Source organism: Pestalotiopsis fici, assembly GCF_000516985.1.
Source record: "Pestalotiopsis fici W106-1 unplaced genomic scaffold PFICI_Scf_5, whole genome shotgun sequence".
In the NCBI taxonomy this organism is placed as follows: Eukaryota; Fungi; Ascomycota; class Sordariomycetes; order Amphisphaeriales; family Sporocadaceae; genus Pestalotiopsis; species Pestalotiopsis fici.
Window position 1 is genome coordinate 2,845,827 of NW_006917095.1, and position 25,003 is coordinate 2,870,829.

The window sequence follows — 25,003 nt, forward strand, 5'->3', positions numbered from 1 at the left end:
CCTCCTCGTCCTCCTCCTCGTCCTCCTCCTCGTCCTCCTCCTCGTCCTCCTCCTCGTCCTCCTCCTCGTCCTCCTCCTCGTCCTCCTCCTCGTCCTCCTCCTCGTCCTCTTCCTCTTCATCCTCGTCCTCTTCATCCTCGTCCTCTTCCTCTTCATCCTCGTCCTCTTCATCCTCGTTCTCTTCCTCTTCATCCTCGTTCTCTTCCTCTTCATCCTCGTTCTCATCCTCGTCATCCTCGTCCTCTTCCTCCTCGTCCTCTTCCTCTTCATCCTCGTCATCCTCGTCATCCTCGTCCTCTTCCTCCTCGTCCTCTTCCTCTTCATCCTCGTCATCCTCGTCATCCTCGTCCTCTTCCTCCTCGTCCTCTTCCTCTTCATCCTCGTCATCCTCGTCGTTCTCCCCGTTGTCCTCGTCGTACTCCTCGTCTTTTTCTATCCCTCCTTCTTTTTGTGACCATGCATCTGCGTCTTTCATTTCCAAAAGCCATGGAAAAAGTTTGACCATGGAGTCTTGTCTGGGCTCCCCCTTCTTGTGCTCTTTTTCTTTGTCCTCCTCTTCTTTCTCTTGTTGTTCCAAGAGATGACTGAGCCATCTGTCGATAGCAATACCCTTGTATTCCTTATCAAAGTCATAATAATTGGGTTCCTGGGACAAATAATGTGAATCCGGCCCCGACACTAGCTGCATCGCCTTCTCAAATTGCAAACACCTTCTTGCCGGCCATAGCTGCGTCTGACGTGGTTTCAGAACAACTGGTATTTGCTTTTGTTCACCTTGCGGACCCTTTCGTGCGGCATCTTTTGCGACAGGGCGGACCAGTAGTGGTACACTCATCCCAAATGGTATTATGATCCGGTCTCCAACTTCAGCTCCTTCACAACCATTCCCAATGAATCCTGAGTCAGAAACCAACATCTTTGAAGCCCAGGGTTCTTGTGAGCGTCTACAAAGTTCTTGGGCATACTGTATGACCCGAGACACCTTCTTGATTGATGCACGAATTTGTTCCTTTGGTGGGGAATTGTATACCATCCATCCGGAATAGTCCTCCCAGGCTTTGTCTGTGGCTTTGCCCATGGCCATGCTGATCAGACTGCGCCCTAGTGCTCTCTTGACACTGCGTCCACCTTCATCTGGGTGAAATGGTACACAATGCTCGACAAAATCACGAACGAATTGCGAGACTGGCTCAAGCTGATCGTTCAGTTCTTCGAATATACTGACAGTCGGTAACTTTGGGAAGGCTTTGACCTTTTTCAAACGGCCAAAAGATAGACATCGAAGCAAAATACCGTTTCTATATTGTCGCGGGATGTTTATGGGCGAAAGTTTCCTGGGCATTCGGTTCATGCTTTTGGCTAGTGGGTATAGCACGTCGGTAACGGACCAGTCCGGTACATAAGATGCCAGAATCGGATGTTGACGCCGGTATGCATTGCAGAGCATATAAACACCGCCCGGAATGGTAATAATGCGGTGCGCAACATCAGTATACACCTCCGTTACTGACTGGTTATAGTCAGCTATGATGCCCAGTGTATCTGCACATATACCTAGCAAGGCAAAGACCTTGTCTAATGGATTCTGGCAGTTGGTGACGCGGAGTATCCGTAGCAGTACTACAAGAGACCAAAACGCTGTATCGTGACGGGAACTATTAACCAAGCTTCTGGCCATCACCCTCTGTTGTTGTGCATAGTCATGAAATCGCAACAGAGAGTCTTTGCGTACATCGATTCGAAACCTCCAAGTGTTGACAGCAAAAGCATGATCGATTCTCATCTTGGGCCAGTAGTCGCTATATTTTATCAAGCGACGACCTACCATGAAGACCAGATGCCTGGCAAGTATAGATTCTTGGACAACCCACGATCTCTCAAGCCACTGTGCGGGCTTTGCAAAACTCTCTATAATTGCTACCAAGTCTGGTTTTGGCTTTTGTTTTATTTGGTCAATTGATAAGCAAAGGTTGGCGCCCAGAATCCCCGTTGGATCAGAACAAAGATAAGCCACAACCGTTTCGGCTTCCTGGTAGATACTTCTCATTAAGGGTATCTGAGTGTTTTTTTCGTTGATATCTTTTTGATTGATGCAAACAGCGTCGATCCAGAGTATCCGTGGGTGTTGGTTATTTTCTGGCGGTTGTCGCAAGTCGTTGAGAGCATTGGAAAGGGATGTGGTAATGTGTACCGTCTTGATTCCCTGGCTTTCTGTTGTAATCCCAAGGCTACAGTCGAGAGTCGAACTTCCCCAGACATAAGAAAGTGCTTGATAAGAAGGGTCCTGGTCCAGGGAAACGATCTCGAGTTTTGCAATCAGCGGTGTACCGGGGTTGCCGGGGTAAAGATGGAGCAGCCGGATAAAACGCCCTTGTGGGAGCTGCTCATATTCAAAGAGGTTTGTAGATAAGCCAGACATGTCGAATAGAAGTTGCTTGGTATAAAACTGATGATGAAGTAAAATGTGGTTATGACTGCGTAGGAATTGTATCAGTTGGATAAATGTCTCAAGACTTTGTACGGACGAAAAAAATTATATGTACAAACAAATCCACAATGGACGTAGCCCGTGATAAATGGGGCTGAGCTCCTACCCTGGTAATGTAATCGTCTCTCACATTAACCCAAATAGTACCAACCAGAAATCGTTTGCTTCGGGGTACAGCAGCCAAGGTGGGCATGGGAGTAAGTTCCGAAATAAGGAGGTGGTTTCGTTTAAGGTGCATCTTGCAATAAAATCAAGCGGCATACTCAGCCACCATATTTATCATTGGAATAGGTCCACAGCCACCTAGGTACCTTTCGGCCTCCATGATCCACTATCTATGTTCGTATATGCATATACCTTCTTTCGCTCCTATAGATACGTACATACACCGAACCAAATAATCAACCATGTTTACTTACTATAGCCTCGTCCATCTGAACGCATACCACTCAAGAGGGCGCACTCGAGAGCGTCAAGGCAATGCTTTGTACTTCTGCCTAATTCTAGGAGCAGATGCTAAGCCAGGAGCCTGGACTCCGACGTGGTGACACGTCAACATGCATTGCATCCGACCCTCGATGTAGGTCAAGGCAGAATAGCTTTCAATGAAAATGTAGAACTACCAATATGGTAATACGTACGAAAATCAAAATCAGCGGGGATGGCAGGCCGCCCTGGGAGCCATTGGGCTGCAAGTCAAATAATACATATGTATGCTGACATGCATTAAAGTGGAGGCAAATGCAGTACATGTATTCTGTACCTACTGGGTATGTACTCATTAGCTATTAAGGCTTCTGGAAGCCGCCTTGATTGTCGCCATACTTCATTTTCGGATGACCCTAAAGAGACTGTATTAACTTCGGGTCCACTACTACCTGGTGTAACAATTGATGAATGTGCCTATCATTTTTCCAAATGAGATCTACACGCTCGGGGGACAGCTTTGTCGTTAGCCTCGTCTCACTCAAGCCATCCTCATGTAGAATATCCGTGGTCAAGACGTTTCGTCCATCATCGATTTTGAATCTACTAACAATAAAAACTGTCGTCTTTGGGACACCCAGACCAGAATGACTATAGAGAACGACTCATACCAGACTGATTACCTGGTTGTCAGTCATACTTGGGGGCGATGGCGCCTCGATGGTAATGGGGTCAAGGTTGGGGGCGTCCCATGGTTTGTCCCTCAAACCTCACTGGTTGACTTGACCAAGCTACCAGAGATATTGTCTCAATTCCCTTTCGAGGCCGAGAATACCGAGACTGATCAAATCATGAGGTTCAAGAGTTTTTGAACAAATGGAATAAAGGATGGCGAGCATCTTCATCAGCGTCAAAGCCATCCGAGCAATGATACTTTGGATTTTGAGCCTGTGGCCTAAGATTTGGACATCCACCCCTATATGCGGGTTAACACAAAGGGACGAGGTTTTTGTTCTCCTAGGCTAAAATTTTATTTGCAATATAAGAGGGGATTAGCACTTTAATTATCTTATTATTAGGTCGGGATAAGTATTGAACTCGAGAATATAATATAGAAAGTTTTAATTTAATTTTATAAAAGTATTACATCAGACAATAATCCCCTTTACGATTTAAAAGCTTATCATTTCGTGATATAATACCTGATCACTTAGTGCTGGTCACCATTGACTTTGCTGGAGTTTCAGTCGTAAAAGGTCAGCCACAGTGGGGCCAAGCCCCGAAGAACTACACCTGATGTACCTATAACTTAGTACCTAACCCTCTGCGCCCCACCCAGTGGGCGGGAAATACTAAATGCAGTAGTATAATATTTTCTGGACAAATCCAACCAGTAATTCCTTGTCTGAACCACAGCAAGCAGCATATCTGTAAACGAGAAATTGTATAAGAACACTCCTTAAGGCTATCTCAACAAACACCAGGCTCCAGCACTTCCCACAAGTCTTGACCTTGATCAAGCCGGACTCTTGCCCCCAGTGGAATGGTCAAGACCGGATCAGTATGACCAACATCCACATTAGCAAGCACAGGAAAGCTGTACCCTTCCAGTGCCCGAATCATTCCATCCTCCCAGCCCTGCACATCGGCATCCGAGTACCCATGGGGTCGCCCGACCACGAGACCAACAATCTGCTCAAAAATGCCCCTCATTCTCAAGTCTTGGAAATGACAGAGGGCAACATCTAGGGTGTAGTCCTTTGGTGTTTCTATATCAGCAAACGTTAGTACAAAAGCAACGTTTCGGACGCTCGGAAGAAGAAGAGGGGATGCTAACCGATAAATGCAATCTTTTCATGATATGAAACTTGCCACTTTGTACTCATCATTTGCAGCAGGCTAGGCAAACAGCCGCCCCATATCTCACCCTCGACGGCTTCACTACCACCAGATTGGAGCCAACGCCATCCCGTCGACGGCTTCATGACGCGGGCGCGCATCGTCCCGTTGCGAATCCTCTCGGGCTCCGTCTTGCGGTCCGCGACTTGTTCGGTAAAGGCGACGCTGCGGGGCATTTGTCCGACCGGTTTTTGCGTCGTGGTGGTGACCTGGAAAAAGTGCTCCCAGGTAAAGCTCAAGGGCTCTGGCCACTCGCCAAATTGATTAATGGCCGAGGGCCCGTAAAAGGTGCGAAGACCGTTGACGTAGCAAAAGTGATGGAGGAGAGTATTATCAGATCCGCCGGTCAAGATTTTGGCATTGTTCCGGATGATCTGATATGCGCGTGTTTTGTCAATTTGGCAAAAACAGACCTCAATAAATATTGAGAGAGACATATGAATATTTTGAGTATGCAGAGAATCAGGCGCTACAAACCTCGGGATCTAATGCCGGCAGCAACTCGTTGGCCGTTGACCCGCCGATGCAGCATATGATGGCCTTGACCGTGGGGTCCCGAAACGCCGAGTGCACTTCCTCGGCGCGGGCCGCGACATTGGCGCTCAGGGGTGAGTGAGGTACGTGCGGGTCGTGTATAATCTTGACATGATACCCAGCACGCTCCAGGATCGCCGTCGCCCTTTCCAGCCGCCAGGGTATGGCATTGTTTATGCGAGCCGACGGGGATACGAACGCTATAGTGTCGCCCTTTACGAGCGCCTGGGGAATATTTGGCGACATGTTGAATTATTGAGAGGTTGGTGAAGGTCTTCTCATGCCAAGGTTGAAAGTCCGGCGGGCTGGCGACACTATATCTATTATGTATTGCTGACTTCCATGTCCGTGACGGGAGGAAACATTTGCCGAGATTGTGGGGATAGGCACGGCCAGTGACTCATATTCACTCAGTCAGCAAGTCCCTTGGAACCTCCTACCGGGCAAGAGAGTAGTTCACATGCTCAAACTCAGATTCGGAATTTAAATTTGTTTTCTCGCGACAAATAAATCACTTCATGTGAGCTTGTGAATAGTATCTTGAATTGTTTGAGATGCCTGCTCACATGAATAACTATGGTTGGGGCTCTCTAGCTTCAATTGAACAAACTTGGGAAGTGATTGGAATGTGAAGAGTCTCATTCTTGTGATAGCAGTAAAGCAAGATAAATGGCTATTTGGAAAGTAAACTTTCCACCTCTTGATATGTCTGGTCAACGTTATGCCCGATTGATATCAGCCTTGGTTTGAAATTCCTCGATAATCTTATCCGCCCCAGCAATGGCAAAGCAAACAGCCGTGAGCGTGGGGTTGCAAGCCGCACCCGTTGGAATGACATTGCATCCGCCCACCACGAGATTCTTCGTGTCCCAAACGCGCCCATATCGATCGCAGACACTGTCCTTTTTGCTCGTGCCCGCCCGCGTGGTGCCGCTAATATGTAGAGCGCTCCCGGGAACAAGGAACTTGGGCTCGGCGCCGGGGAGGAAGCCGCCCAGCTTGGAAGCCACGAGACACATGTCCTCCATCATCCGGTGGGTGCGCTCTGCATCTTCCTTGGGGACCTCGTAGTGGAACGTGGGCTGCGGCATGCCAAACTGGTCGGTGATGGCTTTGGAAAATGACACATGGTTGCTCTCGACGGGCGCAATCCAGCCGAACCAGCGAAGGTCTACAACAAGACGCTGGTCAATGGTGGAGGGTACCTGACCATATGAAAAGGCGTCGCGGTGGATCTGTGTGTGCCAAGGGTAGTTCTCGGAAACGGGCGTGTAGACTTGCGGGTCCAAGTCGGTGAAGGGGAAAGGCAAAGGGTCGTGGGGATGCTTTTTATGATGTTCGTTTACTTTTTTGGCCCAGTCCGGATTGGTGCTGTGTTCGACCTCGTCCACGAGACTACGCGAGAGGACAATTTGACAGAATGCCATGGTCTGCTCGGTGAGATATTTTCCCTGTTAAACATCAAGTTAGACTATAATCTGATTTTGGTCGAAAACAGGAAAAAGAAATAGAAAAAAAAAAAGACGGCACCACTTACCAATGCTGGTAGCTGTTCAGGTGATGAGTTCCAGCCCGAGTTGAACATGATGCCAGGTGTCAGCACAGCTCCAGCACAAAGCACATACTTTCTAGCTCTGATCAGAAACTTTTTGTCGGTCTTGAGATCCTTGCATAGGGCACCAAGAACAACGCCGTCAGGACTTGTGTCATGGCTCGTAATCAATTGGATACATTGAACTTGCGACCTAAGGGTAAAGTTCTTGGCACCAGGATTGTCGGCAGTCTTGGCGATATCCCCAAAGAGAGTTGCGGAGCAAGACCACTCAAAGTAGGTCTGATCTGGCAGCTTTTGTGCTGCCAAGGGCATGGGCTTGAATTCGCGATCGCCATGGTGGTAATGTCCTTTGCGCAAGGTATCTAGGACCAGCTGCTGACGAATGGAGTCGTTGTAGAGGGTGCTGTTGGTCTTGATGCGCTCCTCGGCTTCCCCGTACAGAGCATCCCACTCGCTGTCATTGAAAAGATCCGACCGCTCTAGTTTTGGATGCTGTCGTGGTGTACAATTTGTCCAGTGGGAACCCATGCCACCGACAACACGCGTGGCAGCAGCGGCTGGTAGGTTGTAGTAGCTGTCTTGACACGGGTTCTGACCATTGTGTATGGTAGCGGTACTGGCATCGATGGACCACGCAGATGGATCCAAATTCAGAGACGGAGCCGCGCGCGGGTCTGTAGGGACGGAAAGAAGATTGAGTTCGCCTTGCACCACGCTGGGCTCCGGCGTTAGCAACGCAAGGTCTTATTATGCTCACATGCTATACATACTTGATGAAACTATTAATGTCTTTTTGCACGACAAAGTTGTTCTTCTTGTGGTCTCCAGGAATGGGGGTCTCTCTAAATGTTTGTAAGTAGGTCAAGCCATGTGTTTACCAAAGGCGAAGCATGACAAAGACTTACTGAGCTCCCAACTCAACCATGAGAACCTGGATGCCAGCATCGACCAGCTTTCGACCATAGGTGGCACCAACTGGGCCAGACCCCACGATCAGAACCTCGGTCTCAACAACTGGAGCATTATTTGGAACAGATGTGGAAGTCATGGTGATGAATTGATAATGTAACTCCAGTGATTTGTGATTATGATACACAAGACGGCTTTATGCAAGATGTGAGTTAAAGTAGCAATGTCGAGTATCTTGGACGACAGATTGAGGGCGTCAACAGCTCGTATTTATATTCATGGTCTAGTATACCACAGCATTCTAGACAAGATACCGTGGCAACGAAACGCAAAGCTTTGCTTCCCAATTGTGAAGCTTATCGTAGCTCCATGTGGGGCAGTCAGACTGTAAAAGTCACTTCATAATTGCATGATCTCAATGCCGCCGCGTATAATCCCCAGTGCGGAGCTTCCATATTGGTGTTAGATACCAGCCGGACGAGAGTTTGTACAATCTTTTCACATGCATGCGTCGACTTGATTGATACCTCCTCTGTGTCCCAGAAACATTTTTCATTGGTGAAAAACAGAAAAGCTAGTTTAACAATCACGGAAAGCACTGTTGTGATTTGCGTTCAGCTAGGAGTTCAGCCTTGGCCCAAGCCACAGTGAAACTTCAAAGTGAGGAAATGGCCCCAAACTCTATATTTCGTCTTTTCTCCAATAGAATATGTTTGCAATAGAAGAGTCAAGTGAATTAAGGCTTTGCAGCCTTACGTGAGCCAATTGAGGCTGGCTGATGGAAAGTTACAGGGTTTACTCGACCCTGAGCCTGCCTTGATTATTCTATACATACTGTAATTCATTGTAGATTGGCATATGCCTTATCGTCAACAGCCACTGGATTCATTGCGATATGACACTTGAAGTATATTCAATGATTCGTCGTTGTCCTGCTACATGCATGTGTGGAGGATGGCAACTTAGTTGTTAGTTGCTCTAGGCTCGAGGAGGATTGAGGTTTGAACTCGCTCCATTACTTGAGAATTATTTCTCGCTGCTGCCAAATTTAATGATCATGCATGTGGCGGTGGAAATAATACGTTCTCGTCCTGGCTCGCATTCACGTGAGGCTGTGTATTTGCTCTGCGCGCCACCATGCGAGGAACTCATGTGTGCCAGGATGAAAGGCATATATGGAGTAGGCACTCATCTATTTCGGTGCGACAAATTCTTTCTTGAAACATATATGCATATTGAGTATGATTATCAAAATATAAACACACAAGCTGGGAAGGCCTCAATGCACTTCCAACAAACCTCTTTCGGGCAGATAATTATGTTACTAACCTGAAAATCACCCCTTCTTACGCCTTGAGACAAGAACGATGCAATAGCTAGTCTAGCGACCCAATTTCCATGTGCGCGCACCACCACATTGCCTAAACGCGCTTCCCGTAGTTCATCCCAGGATTCGATTGATATCATTCGCAACGTGAAAGGCTCGTCCTTTGTGTGCGTACAAGCGCTTTGCGGAGGAAGCGTCGATATGATGTCGTCTTTAAGAGCCCGAAGGATATCCACGTCACCAATCCAGTTTCCGGTGTCGCGTATCGAAATAACAGATTCCAGGCGGATCAGTTGCGCATCCTGTTTGCCTGTAGAACCTCGCTCTGCTATGAACCTTTCCCAATCTGTAAAAGATAAATGTACCGAGGTAGACCGGAAACAGTTTTCGCGCCTGCCATCAAATATGTTTTTATTGATGACTCTCCAAGAGGTCACGCTTGGAGAGGACACTATTGGCTCTTCGACAGTAGAAAACATAACAAAACCTGGTCGACCAATGTTTCCTAGTACCCTTGCAACGCCACGATCGTAATACGCATTGATAGGGTCACACAGTAACTGTAAACTATATTAATAATTGTTGGTTTAGGGATGAGGTGATATGTAACCTTTTTCGGGACGTACAAGGAGTCCCCAATTGATATGCCACATATGTTTTCTGGAATGTCCAGTGGCTCAACATTGTGGTCGGATACAAAATACGACAAAATACTGAATTGTTTTTGGAGTAAAGTTGGTGAAGCTAAATCAAGCCTCTTACGAAAGGATATCCATCCAGCTCGGCTCAGCGGTCGTAAAAAGGTCTGGAGCCGAATTGTTGGGCTGGAGATATACTTGAAAACTCTTTCGTAAGCAAAGGCTAAATTTTCCAAGACCAAAGTTACTTCATCTTCCGGCAGGTAAAATAACAAGAGGTCTTTTTCGAGAGCCCATAGAAGGTCTCCTAAGTCAATCTGAGGTCTCAATATGGCCGGCTGTGTAGGATCGTACTTAACGTAGATGGCAGTCGAATTAGTATCGCCAAACCATTCAGTCATTGGGGTCGTTTGAGCGCCTTGGCGCCTTTGAACGAATGGAGCTTGGTCGACATAGTGAATCCGTGCTTGCTTGGAATTGTTGTAGTGAACCTCCGTTGGACTAGCTCTCGGATCAGACGGGTTCCACCGCGCATGCGGAAGACCCTGACAAGATGCACCACGCTTCGCGGGATTCTCTGGGAAGACGGAAGCCCATTCCGTTCCTCTAAAACCATTGCACCGTATGATGCACTCGGGAGGGTCGGAGCTCTGGTTGAGGATTCGGCCAGCCAATCGTCTGAGGAATAAGATCCTCGCCTCGTTATTTTTCAAATGAGCAAGAAATTCTCTTTCATTAAGGTAGAATACTGGCTGGATAGGTTGATTACCACGTGACTCCGTTCTGCCTGATAGAAACTCCGGCCGATTGATACCAAGATTCACAAACGGAGAGTTGATCGTTGGTTCTCGAAGATAGGCACTAGCTGCTTCCGCTAAATGTTCTATTCCTTGAAGAAGCAAAGGAATAGAGGGATTTTGGCGCAATTTCGCAGCCATAGCCATCAGAACCTTTGCTAGAAGCGGAACCTCTTCCCATGAAATATTCCACAGAGTCATGACTCTGCCCAAGGTTGCGAGCATCAGTTCGTGAAAAGAAATGTGATCTGGATTGCTTTGTACCCATCCCTGGCTTTCGACGGGTCTTCCATAGAATTTGAGATTTGCAAGAGAAAGAGACCATGTAATACCGCTTGTGGGAGTGCTTGCCGAGGTTGCACATCCCAGTGTCAATACGCCACCAGGTTTGACGAGGGCATCCTGCATCGGTATGTCGAGGGTCTGGGCTCCAAAGATTTGCATATCCGGATAGATATGCCAAGCCGCAAGACCAAGAAGAGCCGCGCCATCGTGGATCTCTTGAGGAGTGCCAGATACGAGCCTTTCCATCACAGTCAAGGCCTTGATCCAAGCTTCATTGACACTCGAGTATAAGTTTGTGCCACCGCTTATAGGTAGTTGGATATTTTGGACTATCAGACGAAGTTGAGTCTGCTGCTTCGCCATGATTGAATTGGCAGTCTGTAGCCAGGCCCTCGCGCTGGCGTCCCAAGCAGCAAGCTGGGCGCGGGGGATGTCTTGCTGAGCGGCAGCAGTTGCAAGAGAGAAAGGCAGCGAGTCTCCTCTCTCCAACTGATCAGCAATCACACGACGCCTCTCTTTCACAAGCTCATCCCATATGGAAATGGCCTCTGGTGGATCCCAAATCTTGGCGAGCATACTGGCAAGCAAATGAACATGTAAAGCACTGCCATGAGCTGGCTCTGATGATGTTGCAGCTGCCCAAATCGAAGTTGCGTCGATTCCAGAGTATGGCGCAAACATTGAATTGGCAAAGTCCGTAGACTCCTGACTAGATGCTGTCTTTGAGATCTCTGAGACACGCTGACCATATGCTTTAAGAAGATTGGGTGTGTCAGGGCAAATGCCGTTGAGTAGAGCTGCCAGGCGGCGAGCTGTGACGTGACTTGACCCGCTCTCTGCATCCTGTTTTCGCTGGGTTGACAAGAGGGCACCAATAGGTTGGTATTCTTTTGGTGCGTCATATTTGACGAGACAGAAGTCGAAATTGATGTTCGCTGCAGCGACGGTCACCTCGTTCGTGGCACTGGCAAGAGCAGCCTGTAGTCGCCCAATCTGCGACATTGTGTCGAAAGTGACACGCCGACCCCACAGATGGCGAATGTCTACACTTACAGACAAATGAAACAAAAGAAGAGAGCACTCATTGAAGTATTTGTGTGCGCACTCAAATGACATGGTCACATCAGCTGCATCGGGGTGAGGGCCAAGGCATACTGCAACTGCATGACGTGTCGCCCAACACAGCCTCAGCCAGTTGCAGAGCAACACTTTTATCATTGGCTGGATTTGCTTCTTCCCTCCCAGCGCAACGTTGGAAAGCGGGTTGATGGACTCGGCCCAAACGACTTCGACAACATCTATCTCATGAAGCTGGTGAACTTACAGCGTTGGCCCAACATCGCATATCCCAATTACATGCCACCACAAAAAGTCTATTATCAAGCAAATCTCTGCACTATTGCAATTCACAGGTATCTATATAGACAGTATGCAAGTGAAGAGAATCGCTTTAGAAGAATGCCACTTGTTCAGCCTATGAAGCTCAACTTTTTTTTTTTTTTCCGAGGCTGGCGTGCGGATTCATTTCCCATCCACAGTGTCGATGATGCCCCGATTTAATGACACTTCTGGGCAGTGCAGATTCCAGCCTGCAGGCCCCCTGGTCAGCCCGATCAATGGCAAATCTCAGAGAGACTGCAACATTGTTTTCACTGCTCGCCCAGCATGGGCATACTCGAGTTCAGGCACACCGATATTTGTAGCTTCTGCACGCTCTAGGCGTTCTCAGCGGGTCGGTATCCAACCTAGGTAAATTGTGATTTCGGCACGATCGAATAGGAAGGGCATAATCTACACAGCGCATACCTCTCACAGCCACAAATCGTTTCGAGAAGACCAACACAAAATAGTATTCTCCTGCACAATCATTACGAGCTCTGAAAGCAACGAATTCTAATGGGAATGCAGTTGATCGGGTCTTTGGCACTCTTTGTTGTGGGAATGTCTTTTAGCCCCGGACTTTTGACAGTAGTACCCGTCACCCTGCCAGAACAATCAGAATACAATGGCGGTACTATAACTGGACGTCGCAACGGCTGTGCTGGAGACGGCCAGCTGGTTGATAACCATAAACTACTACAACGAAAAAAAAAAGAAGATTAAAAGATGCATGCAAATCTATAATAGTACTTAATCTACATGAAAAGCAAGGATTCGGACCTGAGGGCGGAAGTTACAGTCTAGCGTGGTAATAAAGCTACAACACTTTGCTGTGTTATAGGCTCTCTTTGTAGCAATGGCTCCCTTTTCGCCGAGTATAGGTAGGTGTATCCTGAACGACTGGAATAGTACTTAGATCGGCGACGGTTGAGAAATCCCTGGTGTTGTATGTTCTTCTTTTTACCATTTCTGTGTGTGTATTCAGACATGTCTTTTGCCGTCATTGCTACTCACGTACACGAACATGCTCAATCCAAAATAGAGCCAAAGATTCTGCGATAAAAATAAGGAATAATTATCTTAGTTATACGAAATTCTCTGTGGAGCAGGTATACAATGGCATACAGCCAGGAAAAGGTGGGGCACAATAAATCGTGCACAACTGTGCAACTCTGCATAAAATATTAGTTGCACGTCACTCTAGCTCGAACTTTTTGGAAATTTTATCCAAAATCTCGCCGCTGCTTCGAGCAGTTTGCCAACACCAATATTTTTGCTGCCACAGATCTCAAAACGGAGATGCAGCTACGGATATCAGCGCGCGCTTGCCCGCTGTGCCTGTTCACTGCAGGCCGGCAGAGCGCTCAGGCACTGCGCCAACCATGGGCTGCGCAGCGATTCTATGCCTTTTCCAGGCCCGGTCGAACCTCGAGCCCATCCCGCATGGTGCTCTCCGACAATGTGTCGCGATCGCCCAACGCGCGCAACGACCGAGGGCGCGATAGCGATAAGCCGAAACGTAGACCAGGCCCATTTGGCGGCATGAATGTCAAGGAGTTCCGCGGTAGAGATGGGTCAACCGGCGCATCATACGGTTCCAGAGGAGGGCAAGACAGAGGCAAGAAGAACGACCGGAGGACGAAAGCCATGAAGATGCAGAGTTCACTGGCGCCGATCGGATACGGCCACAGGACGCGAATGAAGGAGAACATGAGCGCCATTGAATCATTCGATCAGTTCGAGCTGTTGCCGTCTGTGAAAACGGCCGTAACAGACGAAGTACTGAAAGGTATGACCGACATTAAGCCTACACCGGTACAGCGACTTGCCATACCGGCGCTACTTGGCCAGGAGCTTGGCAGGAGTCGCAGATCAAAGAACACTACTGGCAGGGAGGAATTCTTGCTGGCCGCCGAGACGGGTTCAGGCAAGACTTTGGCCTACCTAGTTCCCTGCATCAACGCCATGAAAGAGGCGGAAGCTGCAGACCCTGAGATTGCCAAGTACCGCGAATACTTTGCAAACCAAAGAGAGGCTATGCAACAACCTGATTACACTGGGCCTCAAGAATTCGAGCCTCACCCGACCGCAGCCCGCCCTAGGGTAGTTGTTCTCGTGCCATCCGCAGAGCTCGTCGATCAAATTGGTGCAGTGGCCAAGTCCCTGTCGCATGTCGTCAAGTTCAAGACCATCATGCTGTCGGCAAACAAGTCGGCTACTGTGATTGAAAGAAGTCTGTACAATCCTGGAGGCTGTGACGTGGTTGTGGCCACTCCTCACTTGCTTTCATCCATGGCAGACTCGGATCCTAACATCTTGTCTCGGGTCACCCACCTTGTGGTGGATGAGGCGGACTCACTATTCGACCGAAGTTTCTCGCCCGTCACGACTACCATCTTGGACCGAGCCCTGCCCTCTGTGAAGAAATTGGTGCTATGCTCAGCTACCATTCCAAAGCGTCTAGACAACTACATGGCTACTCAATTCCCGGACATGGTTCGCATCACTACTCCCAACCTCCACGCCATTCCCCGACGTGTACAGCTGGGTGTTGTCGACGTATCAAAGGACCCATATCGCAACAACAAGAACCTCGCTTGCGCCGATGCCATCTGGTCCATTGGCAAAGATGCCGCCCGCCACGAAGGATCCATTCCCGGCGAGATTGACGTCAAGCGCATCATGGTCTTTGTCAACGAGCGAGAAAAGACACAAGAGGTTGCCGAATTCCTCGTATCCAAGGGCATCGATGCCGTTGCCCTGCATCGAGACACTTCGGAACAGCGACAATCCGAGATGCTTGGCACTTTTACCACAACTGACGCGATGAAGGCCAAACTTGAGGAAGCAGCACCGAAAAATACCGGCAGAAGAACCCTGCCAAACACCAAAGTCATTGTGGCCACCGACCTGGCGTCGAGAGGTATCGACACTCTGGCAGTGCGACATGTAATCTTGTATGATGTACCCCACACAACAATAGATTTTATTCACCGACTGGGCCGTGCCGGTCGCATGGGCAGAAGAGGAAGAGGTGTGGTTCTGGTCGGCAAGGACGACAGGAGAGATATTGTCGCCGAAGTAAGGGAGAGCATGTACATGGGACAGGCGTTGATATAAAAAAGGTATGGGGGAAGAGACTGTATAATATGTAAAACAGACAACGGTATGGGCCATTCATCAGAAGCGATCATGTTAGATACTGTATGATACTGGGAGACTCCTAGCTACTCTCCTCCACGAACTTGAAGAAAAAACAAAAACGAAGATGATACCACATTTTGCGTTCACAAGAAGTCGAATTGCAGATTCAGACATCTCTAGGATTCTAATACTATACGTACCTAGACTAATTGACACATGTGGGTCCATCGCTGGCACAAAGCTGTTGATTACCTAGAAAGTGGGGCAACAAATAAGCTCCAATACCCCAAAACACGCGTAACGCGTTCAAAGGACCCGACCCCTTGCCCATGTTTTTCTTTCCACCATGGAACATCGCGGCCCACCAATTCTATCATAATTATACGCCTCACCCCCAGCTGTGCTCAATTCCAGGAAATCCTGCATCTGGTCGCAAGTCTGTATATTCTGTCTTCTTTTAGTTCCAGTAACATCCGTCCACTTCTCAAAGAAGCAAACGTCAACCGTTCAATCATGGCGCGTACTCGGGTCGCGTCCAGACGCGCCGCGGCAGCCCGCGTTTCCAAAGAACCGTCACCCGCGCCACAGGACACTGATAGTAAGGACACCGACGTTGCTGCCGAGCGCGAAGACGATGGGAAGAGGGTGTCGCGCAGGATATCGGCGCGCACCGCATCTCGGACGAGCATTGCTACTACAACAAAAACGACAATCACCTCCAATCCACGCCAATCTGCCGCATTGGACGCTGCGCGCATGGAGCGCGATGCTGCCATGCTCCGACTGGAGGACATAACCACCACATCAACAACAGGAGGGGACTCGGCCGGACTGGATGGCGAGGATACGGAGAGCTCGCTGGAGGTGGAAATGGGACGACGCGCCGTGGCCGCCACGCCCGCCCACGGTCGCGCCAGCGCTGCTGCTAGACTGCACGATGTCTCGGGCCTTGACCTGGACGACAGCATGTTTGACGATATCAACACGACCATTGACACTTTGGGCCCTGCCAGCGCGTCGCGATCCCTGGACACGTCGACCTTTTCCGCCAGTCAGTTCCGGCGCCGACCGCGTGCCGGCAGTTTCATGAGCAGAGATGACGGCCCCGTGAGGCCCAGTAGTCGCGCAGGACCCAACACTCCCGGTATCAGCTCCACATTCAACATCGGTGTGTTCAAGAGGCGTGCGCGAGAACCCAGTATTCTGGGCACAGCCCAGAAACCGAGGGCGGAGAGACCTATGCCACAAAGTGACCTTGGCAATGAAACGGACAATAACTATGACGAAAATGACAATGACGAAGAGGCATTGGAAGAGCTTGAATTATCCCCAGAGCATGAGTCAACGCCCCTGCGACGCTCTAAGAGGCGATCCGGGGCGGCCACATCCGGAGACGCAGAGCCTTCCTCAAATATCAAATCAAGAAAGAGAAAGTCCACAGAAGCACACGAGCAGCGGCAGCGCTCTCCTCCATTTCCACAAGACGACTCCAATATGGTGGACGAGTCGGATGACGAGCCTCTCTCGTCTCCACCTTCGCTCCCTCCAGTACGCCGAGCGAGCACACCATTGATGGACGAAAACATTGCGCCTCCCGAAAGTAGTGGCTCCGAAGATGAGGCAGAGGTATGGCCACCGCTCCAATCCCTTGCTAGGGGACGCTCGAGGCGAGCACCGTCGGCACAACGAAGAACCCCCGTTCGCGACCTGGGACAAGGCGACAATGAGTCTGACATGTCATCACCGCCCTCATTGACCTACTCGCCGAATTACGCCGACCCGTCACCCCCTCCCAAATCCAAGCAGACGAGGGCGGCATCAAAACCCATTTCTACTGCAGACTTGACGGGACTTTTGCCTCGGCGACGTCAAAGAAGCGCCAGGAACGATCCTCTGGGTGGTGATGATTCGGATGAAGAGGTGGATGCTGCCGGTCTCGGTAACGACGATGACGAGCTGTCTTACCTCGACGTGAGAAGAACAAGGAGGCGGCCAGCCAAGCCTCTCGCGCGCGCCGGTACGTCAAATCAGACGACGACGGCGCGCGCCCAGAAAAAGGACAAGGTGGCCAGCAAGCCCGCCAGGACGTATGGTCGCCTGTCAGATAAAGAGAACCAGGAAGATGGAGAAGGCGAAGGAGATTCTGCCAATGCCGCGCCTGATGACGACGATGTCTTTGAGCAAGAGGATTCCGGTCCTGGTGAGGAGCTCAAGAATGCGGCCAAGAAATTTGCCGAGGTGGACAAGTGGGAACTAGAATTTGAAGAGAGGATGCAAAGCAGCTCGCCTAGAGATGCTAGGTAGCCGTGCGAGAAGGAGAAAGCAACACTGAACGAGTATATGGAATCAACTCAGGTGCAGGCTTATTACAAGGGATTCAACGACGTTATTCTAGCCGTGTACAAAGTATCTTGCTTAGCATCATCATTGTTTGACATGAATTAAGGGAACGAAACCAGACGATACCAAGGCGTCGGAGAAGCAGTATGCTATTTATATCTTGACTGATATTTCTTGCTCAATGGGAACTATACCTAAGGTTATTCTGGCCAAATGTAGCAATTCTAGAATCCATCAATCTTAAAGAGCCCGTTTCTCAAGCAAGTTCTTGTCGCCTGGTCATATTTGTACACGCCAGGGTCTGTAAATAAATCGCACATGATCCGGAACGCCTTTCCATGCAATACTTTCCCAGATTTCTCAAATTCTGGTCTCTACGCTCGCATATTCCAGTACTTTATTCTGCTCCATGCCTCCTCTTTGGGCGATATAGGAATCTTGGGTCTCGAGAACAGACCGCGGGTCATTTCGACCTCTTCATTATGGCTTGTGCTGATCAAGCTCGAATGGGGATGACTGCAGTTGCCTTCCCGCTTCAAAATGTCAATCGATGATACGCACAGATTGATCCTGACCTCAATCATAAGTGTCTTGAGGGTTGGTATTCTCTTGATGGTCCAACATGATTTCATCATGATCCTAATTTCACGCTTTCAAGCGATCCATCCACAATTCTGTCTTTGAGCAGCTCGGCAATCTGGTTGGCGTCTCTCAAGGCAGCGGGCACCTCATCAGGTCGGAGACCCGTCATGAGCAGTTTCTAAAGTACGAGTCAGTATATATCCCCACAGCAAACATAAAGCACAGTACTGCTACTTATCATAAAAACAGCAGAGCAAACGAGACTAAAGTAGAAATCAAAAGAGCTTGCAACTCACCCTCTTGACGTCCTCAAAACCAGCCTCCTTGGCCGTGTACTCGCGAATAACCTCCTCGGTGGCGAAATCGACATAGATGCGGGTATCCCTAATACGCACCACGACGTTATCGAGGCGCATAAACAAGCGGGCTAGCAGCAACATGCGCTCCTCGTGGACGCGCACTTTGACGCTGTAGATGCTAATGCCATTGTCGTCCATTTCGCTCTCGTACAGGATGACGTCGTCGAAGAAGAGGATCGGGTCCCGGCGCTTGAGCAGCTCAATGGGAATGGGCCGATCCGACGGCGCAAAGGACTTGTTGGCGGCCCCCTCTTGTTCCACTGCTACCGTCCCCCGGTACTCGGTGCTGTAGCTCCAATCAAACGGCTTGACCACCTCTTGGATCCCGGCGCTCGTCCTCTCGCGGCTGGCCGACCAGTCCCGGGCATACGAGACCTGGAGCATCTTGTCGCCCGTCTTGTCGACGGCGTCGAGGGCGTCGCGCGCCGTAAACGCCACGGACCAGCCGCTCCCGTCGTGGGCCACGCGCACCAGGTTGTCGCCAAAGATCATTTCCGGGATCGGGATCCCCAGGTCCGCCGACATGGCGTCGATCGGCCCCGCCTTGGAAATGGGCAGCTTGCGCGTGCTGATGGCGAAGCGGCCTTGTCGGTGTGTCGTCGTCGCCCTGGCCAGGGCTTCTGGGCTCGGGTACGGTTCCGTGGGCGACGTGATGTGGCCCGGCGGGCCCATGGTCTGGGTCACGGGCGTAGTCATGATTTGTTTGCCGTCGCTTGTCTGGGCTGGAACCTGTGTGTTTTATGGGTAGAAAAGACAGGAGCAGGGTTGGGTAAAACGCATCGAGCTCGGCAAAACGGACTTGCGACACGCCGCGTTGGATGCAGTTCAACAAGGTCCTGAAGCTTGGAGCTGGGAGCCTGCAGGGTTGCAGCTTGCTTGGCGGGGGAGGGGCAGTACAGAGTGAGTCTCCGATTCGGACCACTTTTCTCAACTGCTAGGATACGATCTTTTCTACCTGCAATTTATAGTCTGACGTCTTTTTGAACGGTAAAACATTTTCATGGTATTTCATGAATATCGATTATCACAAAGCCCTACGCATCGATTCACTCAAACATGAACTAAGCAAAACCAATAGTCGGGACTTTTGTTTCATTTAATGGAATTCTTCTTTTTGCGCTTAGTGACAGTATAGAATTGACACTACTAAAACTACAAAATGTTCAAAATGAGCATCCTTCAGATCGAGGAAATGGGTTGTCGTGAAAAGCAAAACTCGCAAGTAAACCGTAGACGCCGATCCAAACATCCCTAAAAGTCCACATCAATCAAGAATTGAAGGCCAGGTGAATCTAGATGTTCACTCAAACTTCCAGAGGAAGCGAAGGGTACGCAGGCTGCCGTGGCGGCGAGTCCACTTCCATCGAGTCTGATGAAGCAGGAGAGTCTGCATCGTAATCCCTGCGCTTGAGACGATCAATGACGTACTCGCGGAGATACTCGATTACGCGAACATTCTCCAACCAGGCCTCATATGGAGAGTCATCACCGCTGGATTCAGACTCTGCAGAAGGGGAGCTGACAACCGACTCTGTAGCTTTAGGAGTAGTCTCGCGATCCTCGGGTATCGACCGTTGAGCAGGGTTGGCGCGTTGCAGCATTCCACCAGAGTAGCGACGACGAGGGTCGGGATCAAAGGTGGGACCCAGAGTCGAGGTTGCAGACTGTCCGGGATAACCAGAAGTGACAGCAGGCAATGTAGGATACAGGGCAGAGGCGGTTGAGCTGTGTCGAGAAATGGGACTAAGACCAGAAGACGAAGCGCTGGGCGAGTGACCAGAAGTGTAAGACATGCTACTGCTGGGCGGCGTCACTGCGGGCGTGCCATTCGAGTGGGTCGAGGATACGGCAGTCAGAGGTGATGCCGCATCGTGAGCATGCGAATATGCTGGTAGAGTGGACTGCGATGCAGCACTGGTGTGGGCCGGTGCCTGACTCTGTCGGTATCCAAGAGGCACGTAGTGAGATCCGGCCTGGTGGACACCTGCGGCAGCGGCCGTGTTGGAGTTTTCATAAACGGTGCTCTGCATTTGTTCCAGGATCTGATCAATCTGAATCAAGTCGCTCTTGGTGCGGACGCTAGGCATAGGAGGCAGGCTGTAGTGCTGAGCATAGGGGTCACCAGCGTTGCCGCCGCCACCACCGACAGCAACAGCAGGTGCTGGCAAATACTCAGGGTTGGCGAATCCATGTAGTGGCATCAACCTCTGTCCGACCTGGTGGTATGAGGCAGGATCCAAGCCGCGGCGTTTGACATCTCCAAAGAAGTCATTGAGAACATCAAAGGTGCGCTTGCGGTGGTCAAACTCGGCAGCGGCAGCGCTGTAACCAATGTGGTCGCCGCGGTTGCCCAGAGGCTGGTAGTACATGGGACTGCCAAAGGATGCAGGCTGGTGCTGGTAGTAGCCACTTGGGTGGCCACCAGGGTGTGGTTGACCAAAAGGCGCGGCATTTGTACGCATGTGGCCATTGTGGTCATAGTAGCTCGAAGGTGCTATAGACAAGAATTAGACTTGATGGATACAATAACAATCATGACATGGACGTGTTGGACATACCCTTGGATTGAGTCCTGTAGCCACCGCCCATGGCGGCGTGCTGGTCAGGTGACCGGACAAGGACGGAGTCGTCAGCATGAGTCTGTGGTTTTCGCATTAGCATTTTGACAAGTTAAAAAAAACCACATTGGCACGTGGCATTTCTTTGTTGGGGGGAAGTGTTTTTCGACATACCTTGACGTGCTTCTTCAGATCCTGAGGTCGCTTGAACGACTTGCCACAAAAGTCGCACTTGTGCGGCTTGAGAGGAACATGCACACGAATGTGGGAAGTAATGTGATCCCGCTTGACGGTCGTGGTTCTGCAAGAGTTCCATTGACAGGTGAGATTCAGGTTGTTGGTGCTCTTGCGACCAACATGGCGCTCGCAAATGTGCTCATAGAGCGGCTCGGCGGCAGTGAAGCGCTCATTGCAGTTGCCCCAGCGGCAGACGAGCGACTCATCGGCGGAAGAGCTGGTGGCGGCAGTGGCAGCGGCAGTGGTGGATGGCGTGGCTGGCGTAGTCGCAGTGGTCTGGGTTGATGCCGTCGTCGCCGTCGTCGCGGTGGTGGCCGTGGACGGAGCTGGCGTGGTTCCACTGGACGAGCTATCGCCAGAAGTGGTAGGGGGGTTGCTGTCGGCAGCGTTGGCAGACATGGTTGGCGGCGGGTTATGGATCGGCGATTGGAGATGATCCGACCCGTATAAGCAGCAGTTTGCAGATACCTTGTAGAGGAAACAAGAAGAATTGCTATGCAACCCTTGTATGAGATGCCCGGGATGATAAGAAAGTCAATGTGGATCACCCCAACGGCTTTCACGACACCTCTGAGCTTGTAATTTTGGAAAAAGGTGAATCGACAGAAGAGAAGAAAGACGTTTGCGCGAGAACGGGCGTCCATCTCCTTATTATGGTTCATCATCTGGGGAGTCGCGACTGATCGCGGGCTTGGCATTGCTTCGAATGAGCTCAAGCCATTGGCCAAGTCGGAGAAGAGAAGTCTTGGCGGTCTTGGCATACATGGGGTACCTGATCCAGCAGCCTCACTTGTGCGGCCAACAGTGTACCGCACTAGTGGACCAAAAGTCTTGGCAGCGGGGTCCGAAAAAGTGTTCTTGGCCGAACGAGCCAAACGTTGCTGCTTTTCCCTTCCCACCACTCTCGGAACACTGCTCCCTCTCTGACTTGGCGCCCTCCAGTCGCTCGCTCGCTCTACTGCTGCTGGATTGAGCCATGGCATTTGTCCTCTTCTCTTTTGCCCCCTTACGCCCATCCCGACGCGCTTTTTAAACATCACATTTCATGCCCGACGCATACCGAATAAGCATAAACTCCCCATGCCTTCACTGCTGCTTGATTTTCCCTCTTGCAGAAAGCGCGCAGAGTCGTGGCGTGTTGTGTGGTCTCGTCTGGCCATTCTGCAGCGAGAGAACAAGTTGCCCAAACTCATTTTACCCCATAATCCACACGACAAGAACGGACCACTCACTGCCGGTCAGACAGACAAGGGACGCTCGGTTCGTTCGACGTTGGTTTCTTGGCTCGTGGGACTCCGCCACGGCCAAGATCCTTCCGCTTGATATGACTTTCTTGGCTGGATTACTTGGCATCTCTCATTCAAGAAGGTGGGTTACTGCCTTCTTGGCGAAATCGTCTCGCCAAGTCTTTACTAGTAAGCGTTGCCCATGAGCCGGTCCTCGTGCGCGATAGCCAAAACTCTTTTTTGTTATTGTGTTTCCGTTTGGTTGCCAAGACGGACCTGAGATTCCCACGTTTATGGTCTTGGGTTGCTTAATAACTCTCGGTGATCGAGATGACTGGGCAAGTGCATTGCGTGAACGGGAACACGGAGCAAGCCAGGACGACTTTTCGAGAGAACGTTTCCCATTCCGCTGGGTAATTTGAAGAGCGTGAATCAAAAAAATCACTTGACTCGCGATCCGTCCAGCATACAATACACTGGAATCGTCCCGGCAGAGTCCGTGGCGTCGTCATTGCTGAGTGATGGCTCAAGGTTTCGATCCAGCAATGGGCAGTGCGACCACCACGTGCAACCCAGAAATCTACAGTTTGGCCACTGGGCACACTATGAGACTGTGTGCACAGCCCTCTCTAGTCTGTTTGCTAACAGGTTTCTCGTCAGCAATTGTGAGCGCAGGTCGCCTCTCATTGCCTTTCCAGCTCTACGCAAACTATTATGAACAAGAGGTTGACGGCAGTCACAGGCGGAAGACGACCCTGGACGACGGGCGTTGAGCTAATCTTTCGAATGGCCGCAAGATCCGAGCAGTACTCAGGTGCCGTGTTTATTACTCTGGGATCAGAAGCATCCAAAACAGATTGTTGTTTTCGCACAGCCACTCACGAAACATCATAATCTTCATCGACCGCAGCTCCTTCTACCGTTTTTCTCCATTTTCAATTTCCTCTTTGCCCCGGAGAGCCTGCTGCCAAGCGCGGCGTTTGCCAAGAAGGGGTCTCACCTATCGCTACCTATGTGTGAGTTTGGGTACAGCCAGATGCCCAAAAAGCCTACAGAGCACAGAGCAGCCTGAATAAGCCGAGCCCAAGACCCGAAAAATAAAAGCTCAAAAGCCAAGACGACGAAAGGAAATACGCCCGGTCTTGGCGGGCACTGGCGCGCCGAGAAATCCCTCAGGACCGCGAGACTGGATGCCCAGAGCGGAGAGCTTGGTATTGACCGTGGGACAAGAAAAGGCCAAGAGAAATAAGGGGGCTTGAAGGACAGTGGTCATTTGCCCTTCCCCCCCTCCAGACCGGAGGACAACCATAAACTGGCAGGACGAGAAGTGGCTGTCTCGATGGCCCACTGGCTCGCTACAGTCTCTGCTCATGGCTACCCGTCTGTGATTTCTGGGAGTAACGCAGCGGTACGAACTCGACTCAAGACATTTCACCTGTTTTCTAAGTGATGCCGTCGTCCGCGATGAAACTTGAGGTGCTCCCCGGTAGGTACGTCTGAGTGAGTAATCGTTCTATTCGACCTCGAGAACACCCTACCTGAGATTAAGCGACACGGTTGCAGTGGCGCCTGGCATCGCTTATCATCCACAATTATCAATTGATGTTTATCGAGTACTGGCCGTGCCAAAGTATTCCAAGTTTAGTCATTTTTTTTCATTCTTCTCGTGACTGGAGGGCTCTGACAGTAAATCTTCAAGTGCTCCGACTACGCTTACCAGCTGCTGCTGATTATTGCAGTCAAGTCCATACAAACATCACTTGACTTACCACAACTGAGAGATATTCATGGCCTGCTTAGTCTCTTCCGACTGCGGGGATTGCTGTCAGAATTTTTACGTGTATTTTTGCTACTTTTCGTTGCTATAATTCCGACTTAGATTGGGGGATCCTTCATGTACGACTTCGCTTGCTACTTGGTAGATATCCTCAATTCTCGGAGACAAGAAGAAGTAACAATGTGTTCGTGTGCGGAAGGAAAGTTGAGGCCCGACGGAGACGTCAGCCCCAGACTACGGCGACTGACAGGTCGTGGTATATCTCGACTCGGCCATGTTGAGGCATGTTATTGCCTTTTGCAGCGGCTGGATAACACCAAAAGCTGATCTCATCCCCCCGGGAGCATTTTGTCCGAGCTGTCGGTTGCAGCAAGAAAGCTAAGCGTGATTCTGCCCGTATACTCGATAGCTGTTGTGAGACCACCAGTTGCTGTCCTCCGCGTAGCCGGGGTGTGGGTAATCAAAACCCAAGGAGTCGGCAACCGTAACACGTGTATAATTACGGAAGAACCAGGACTCCCCGTCATTTCATCGTCGTGGAT

General features: G+C 50.3%; 8 protein-coding genes across 8 annotated transcripts; 2 read left to right on the forward strand and 6 right to left on the reverse strand.

Annotated features, from left to right (window-relative positions):
- Positions 1–695: 695 nt before the first annotated feature.
- Positions 696–2,419, reverse strand: PFICI_08166 (uncharacterized protein; the record flags this gene model as incomplete). Its single annotated transcript, XM_007836747.1, has 4 exons — positions 696–733; positions 775–1,524; positions 1,555–1,783; positions 1,826–2,419. 4 exons carry the CDS (start codon positions 2,417–2,419, stop codon positions 696–698), a joined length of 1,611 nt encoding a protein of 536 aa, XP_007834938.1.
- Positions 2,420–4,384: 1,965 nt separating this feature from the next.
- Positions 4,385–5,593, reverse strand: PFICI_08167 (uncharacterized protein; the record flags this gene model as incomplete). The annotated part of the gene is made up of 3 exons (XM_007836748.1): positions 4,385–4,683; positions 4,752–5,187; positions 5,291–5,593. The coding sequence occupies 3 exons, from the start codon at positions 5,591–5,593 to the stop codon at positions 4,385–4,387; spliced, it is 1,038 nt and encodes a 345-aa protein (XP_007834939.1).
- Positions 5,594–6,066: 473 nt separating this feature from the next.
- On the reverse strand, positions 6,067–7,950 carry PFICI_08168 (uncharacterized protein; the record flags this gene model as incomplete). The annotated part of the gene is made up of 4 exons (XM_007836749.1): positions 6,067–6,798; positions 6,885–7,617; positions 7,673–7,744; positions 7,808–7,950. 4 exons carry the CDS (start codon positions 7,948–7,950, stop codon positions 6,067–6,069), a joined length of 1,680 nt encoding a protein of 559 aa, XP_007834940.1.
- Positions 7,951–9,643: 1,693 nt separating this feature from the next.
- PFICI_08169 (uncharacterized protein) lies at positions 9,644–11,860 on the reverse strand (the record flags this gene model as incomplete). Its single annotated transcript, XM_007836750.1, has 2 exons — positions 9,644–9,698; positions 9,765–11,860. The coding sequence occupies 2 exons, from the start codon at positions 11,858–11,860 to the stop codon at positions 9,644–9,646; spliced, it is 2,151 nt and encodes a 716-aa protein (XP_007834941.1).
- Positions 11,861–13,537: 1,677 nt separating this feature from the next.
- On the forward strand, positions 13,538–15,358 carry PFICI_08170 (ATP-dependent RNA helicase mrh-4; the record flags this gene model as incomplete). Its single annotated transcript, XM_007836751.1, has 1 exon — positions 13,538–15,358. The coding sequence occupies one exon, from the start codon at positions 13,538–13,540 to the stop codon at positions 15,356–15,358; it is 1,821 nt and encodes a 606-aa protein (XP_007834942.1).
- Positions 15,359–15,895: 537 nt separating this feature from the next.
- PFICI_08171 (uncharacterized protein) lies at positions 15,896–17,686 on the forward strand (the record flags this gene model as incomplete). The annotated part of the gene is made up of 1 exon (XM_007836752.1): positions 15,896–17,686. One exon carries the CDS (start codon positions 15,896–15,898, stop codon positions 17,684–17,686), a length of 1,791 nt encoding a protein of 596 aa, XP_007834943.1.
- Positions 17,687–18,353: 667 nt separating this feature from the next.
- PFICI_08172 (uncharacterized protein) lies at positions 18,354–19,359 on the reverse strand (the record flags this gene model as incomplete). Its single annotated transcript, XM_007836753.1, has 2 exons — positions 18,354–18,482; positions 18,601–19,359. 2 exons carry the CDS (start codon positions 19,357–19,359, stop codon positions 18,354–18,356), a joined length of 888 nt encoding a protein of 295 aa, XP_007834944.1.
- A 608-nt stretch (positions 19,360–19,967) lies between these two features.
- Positions 19,968–21,857, reverse strand: PFICI_08173 (uncharacterized protein; the record flags this gene model as incomplete). Its single annotated transcript, XM_007836754.1, has 3 exons — positions 19,968–21,157; positions 21,222–21,303; positions 21,396–21,857. 3 exons carry the CDS (start codon positions 21,855–21,857, stop codon positions 19,968–19,970), a joined length of 1,734 nt encoding a protein of 577 aa, XP_007834945.1.
- Positions 21,858–25,003: the final 3,146 nt, after the last annotated feature.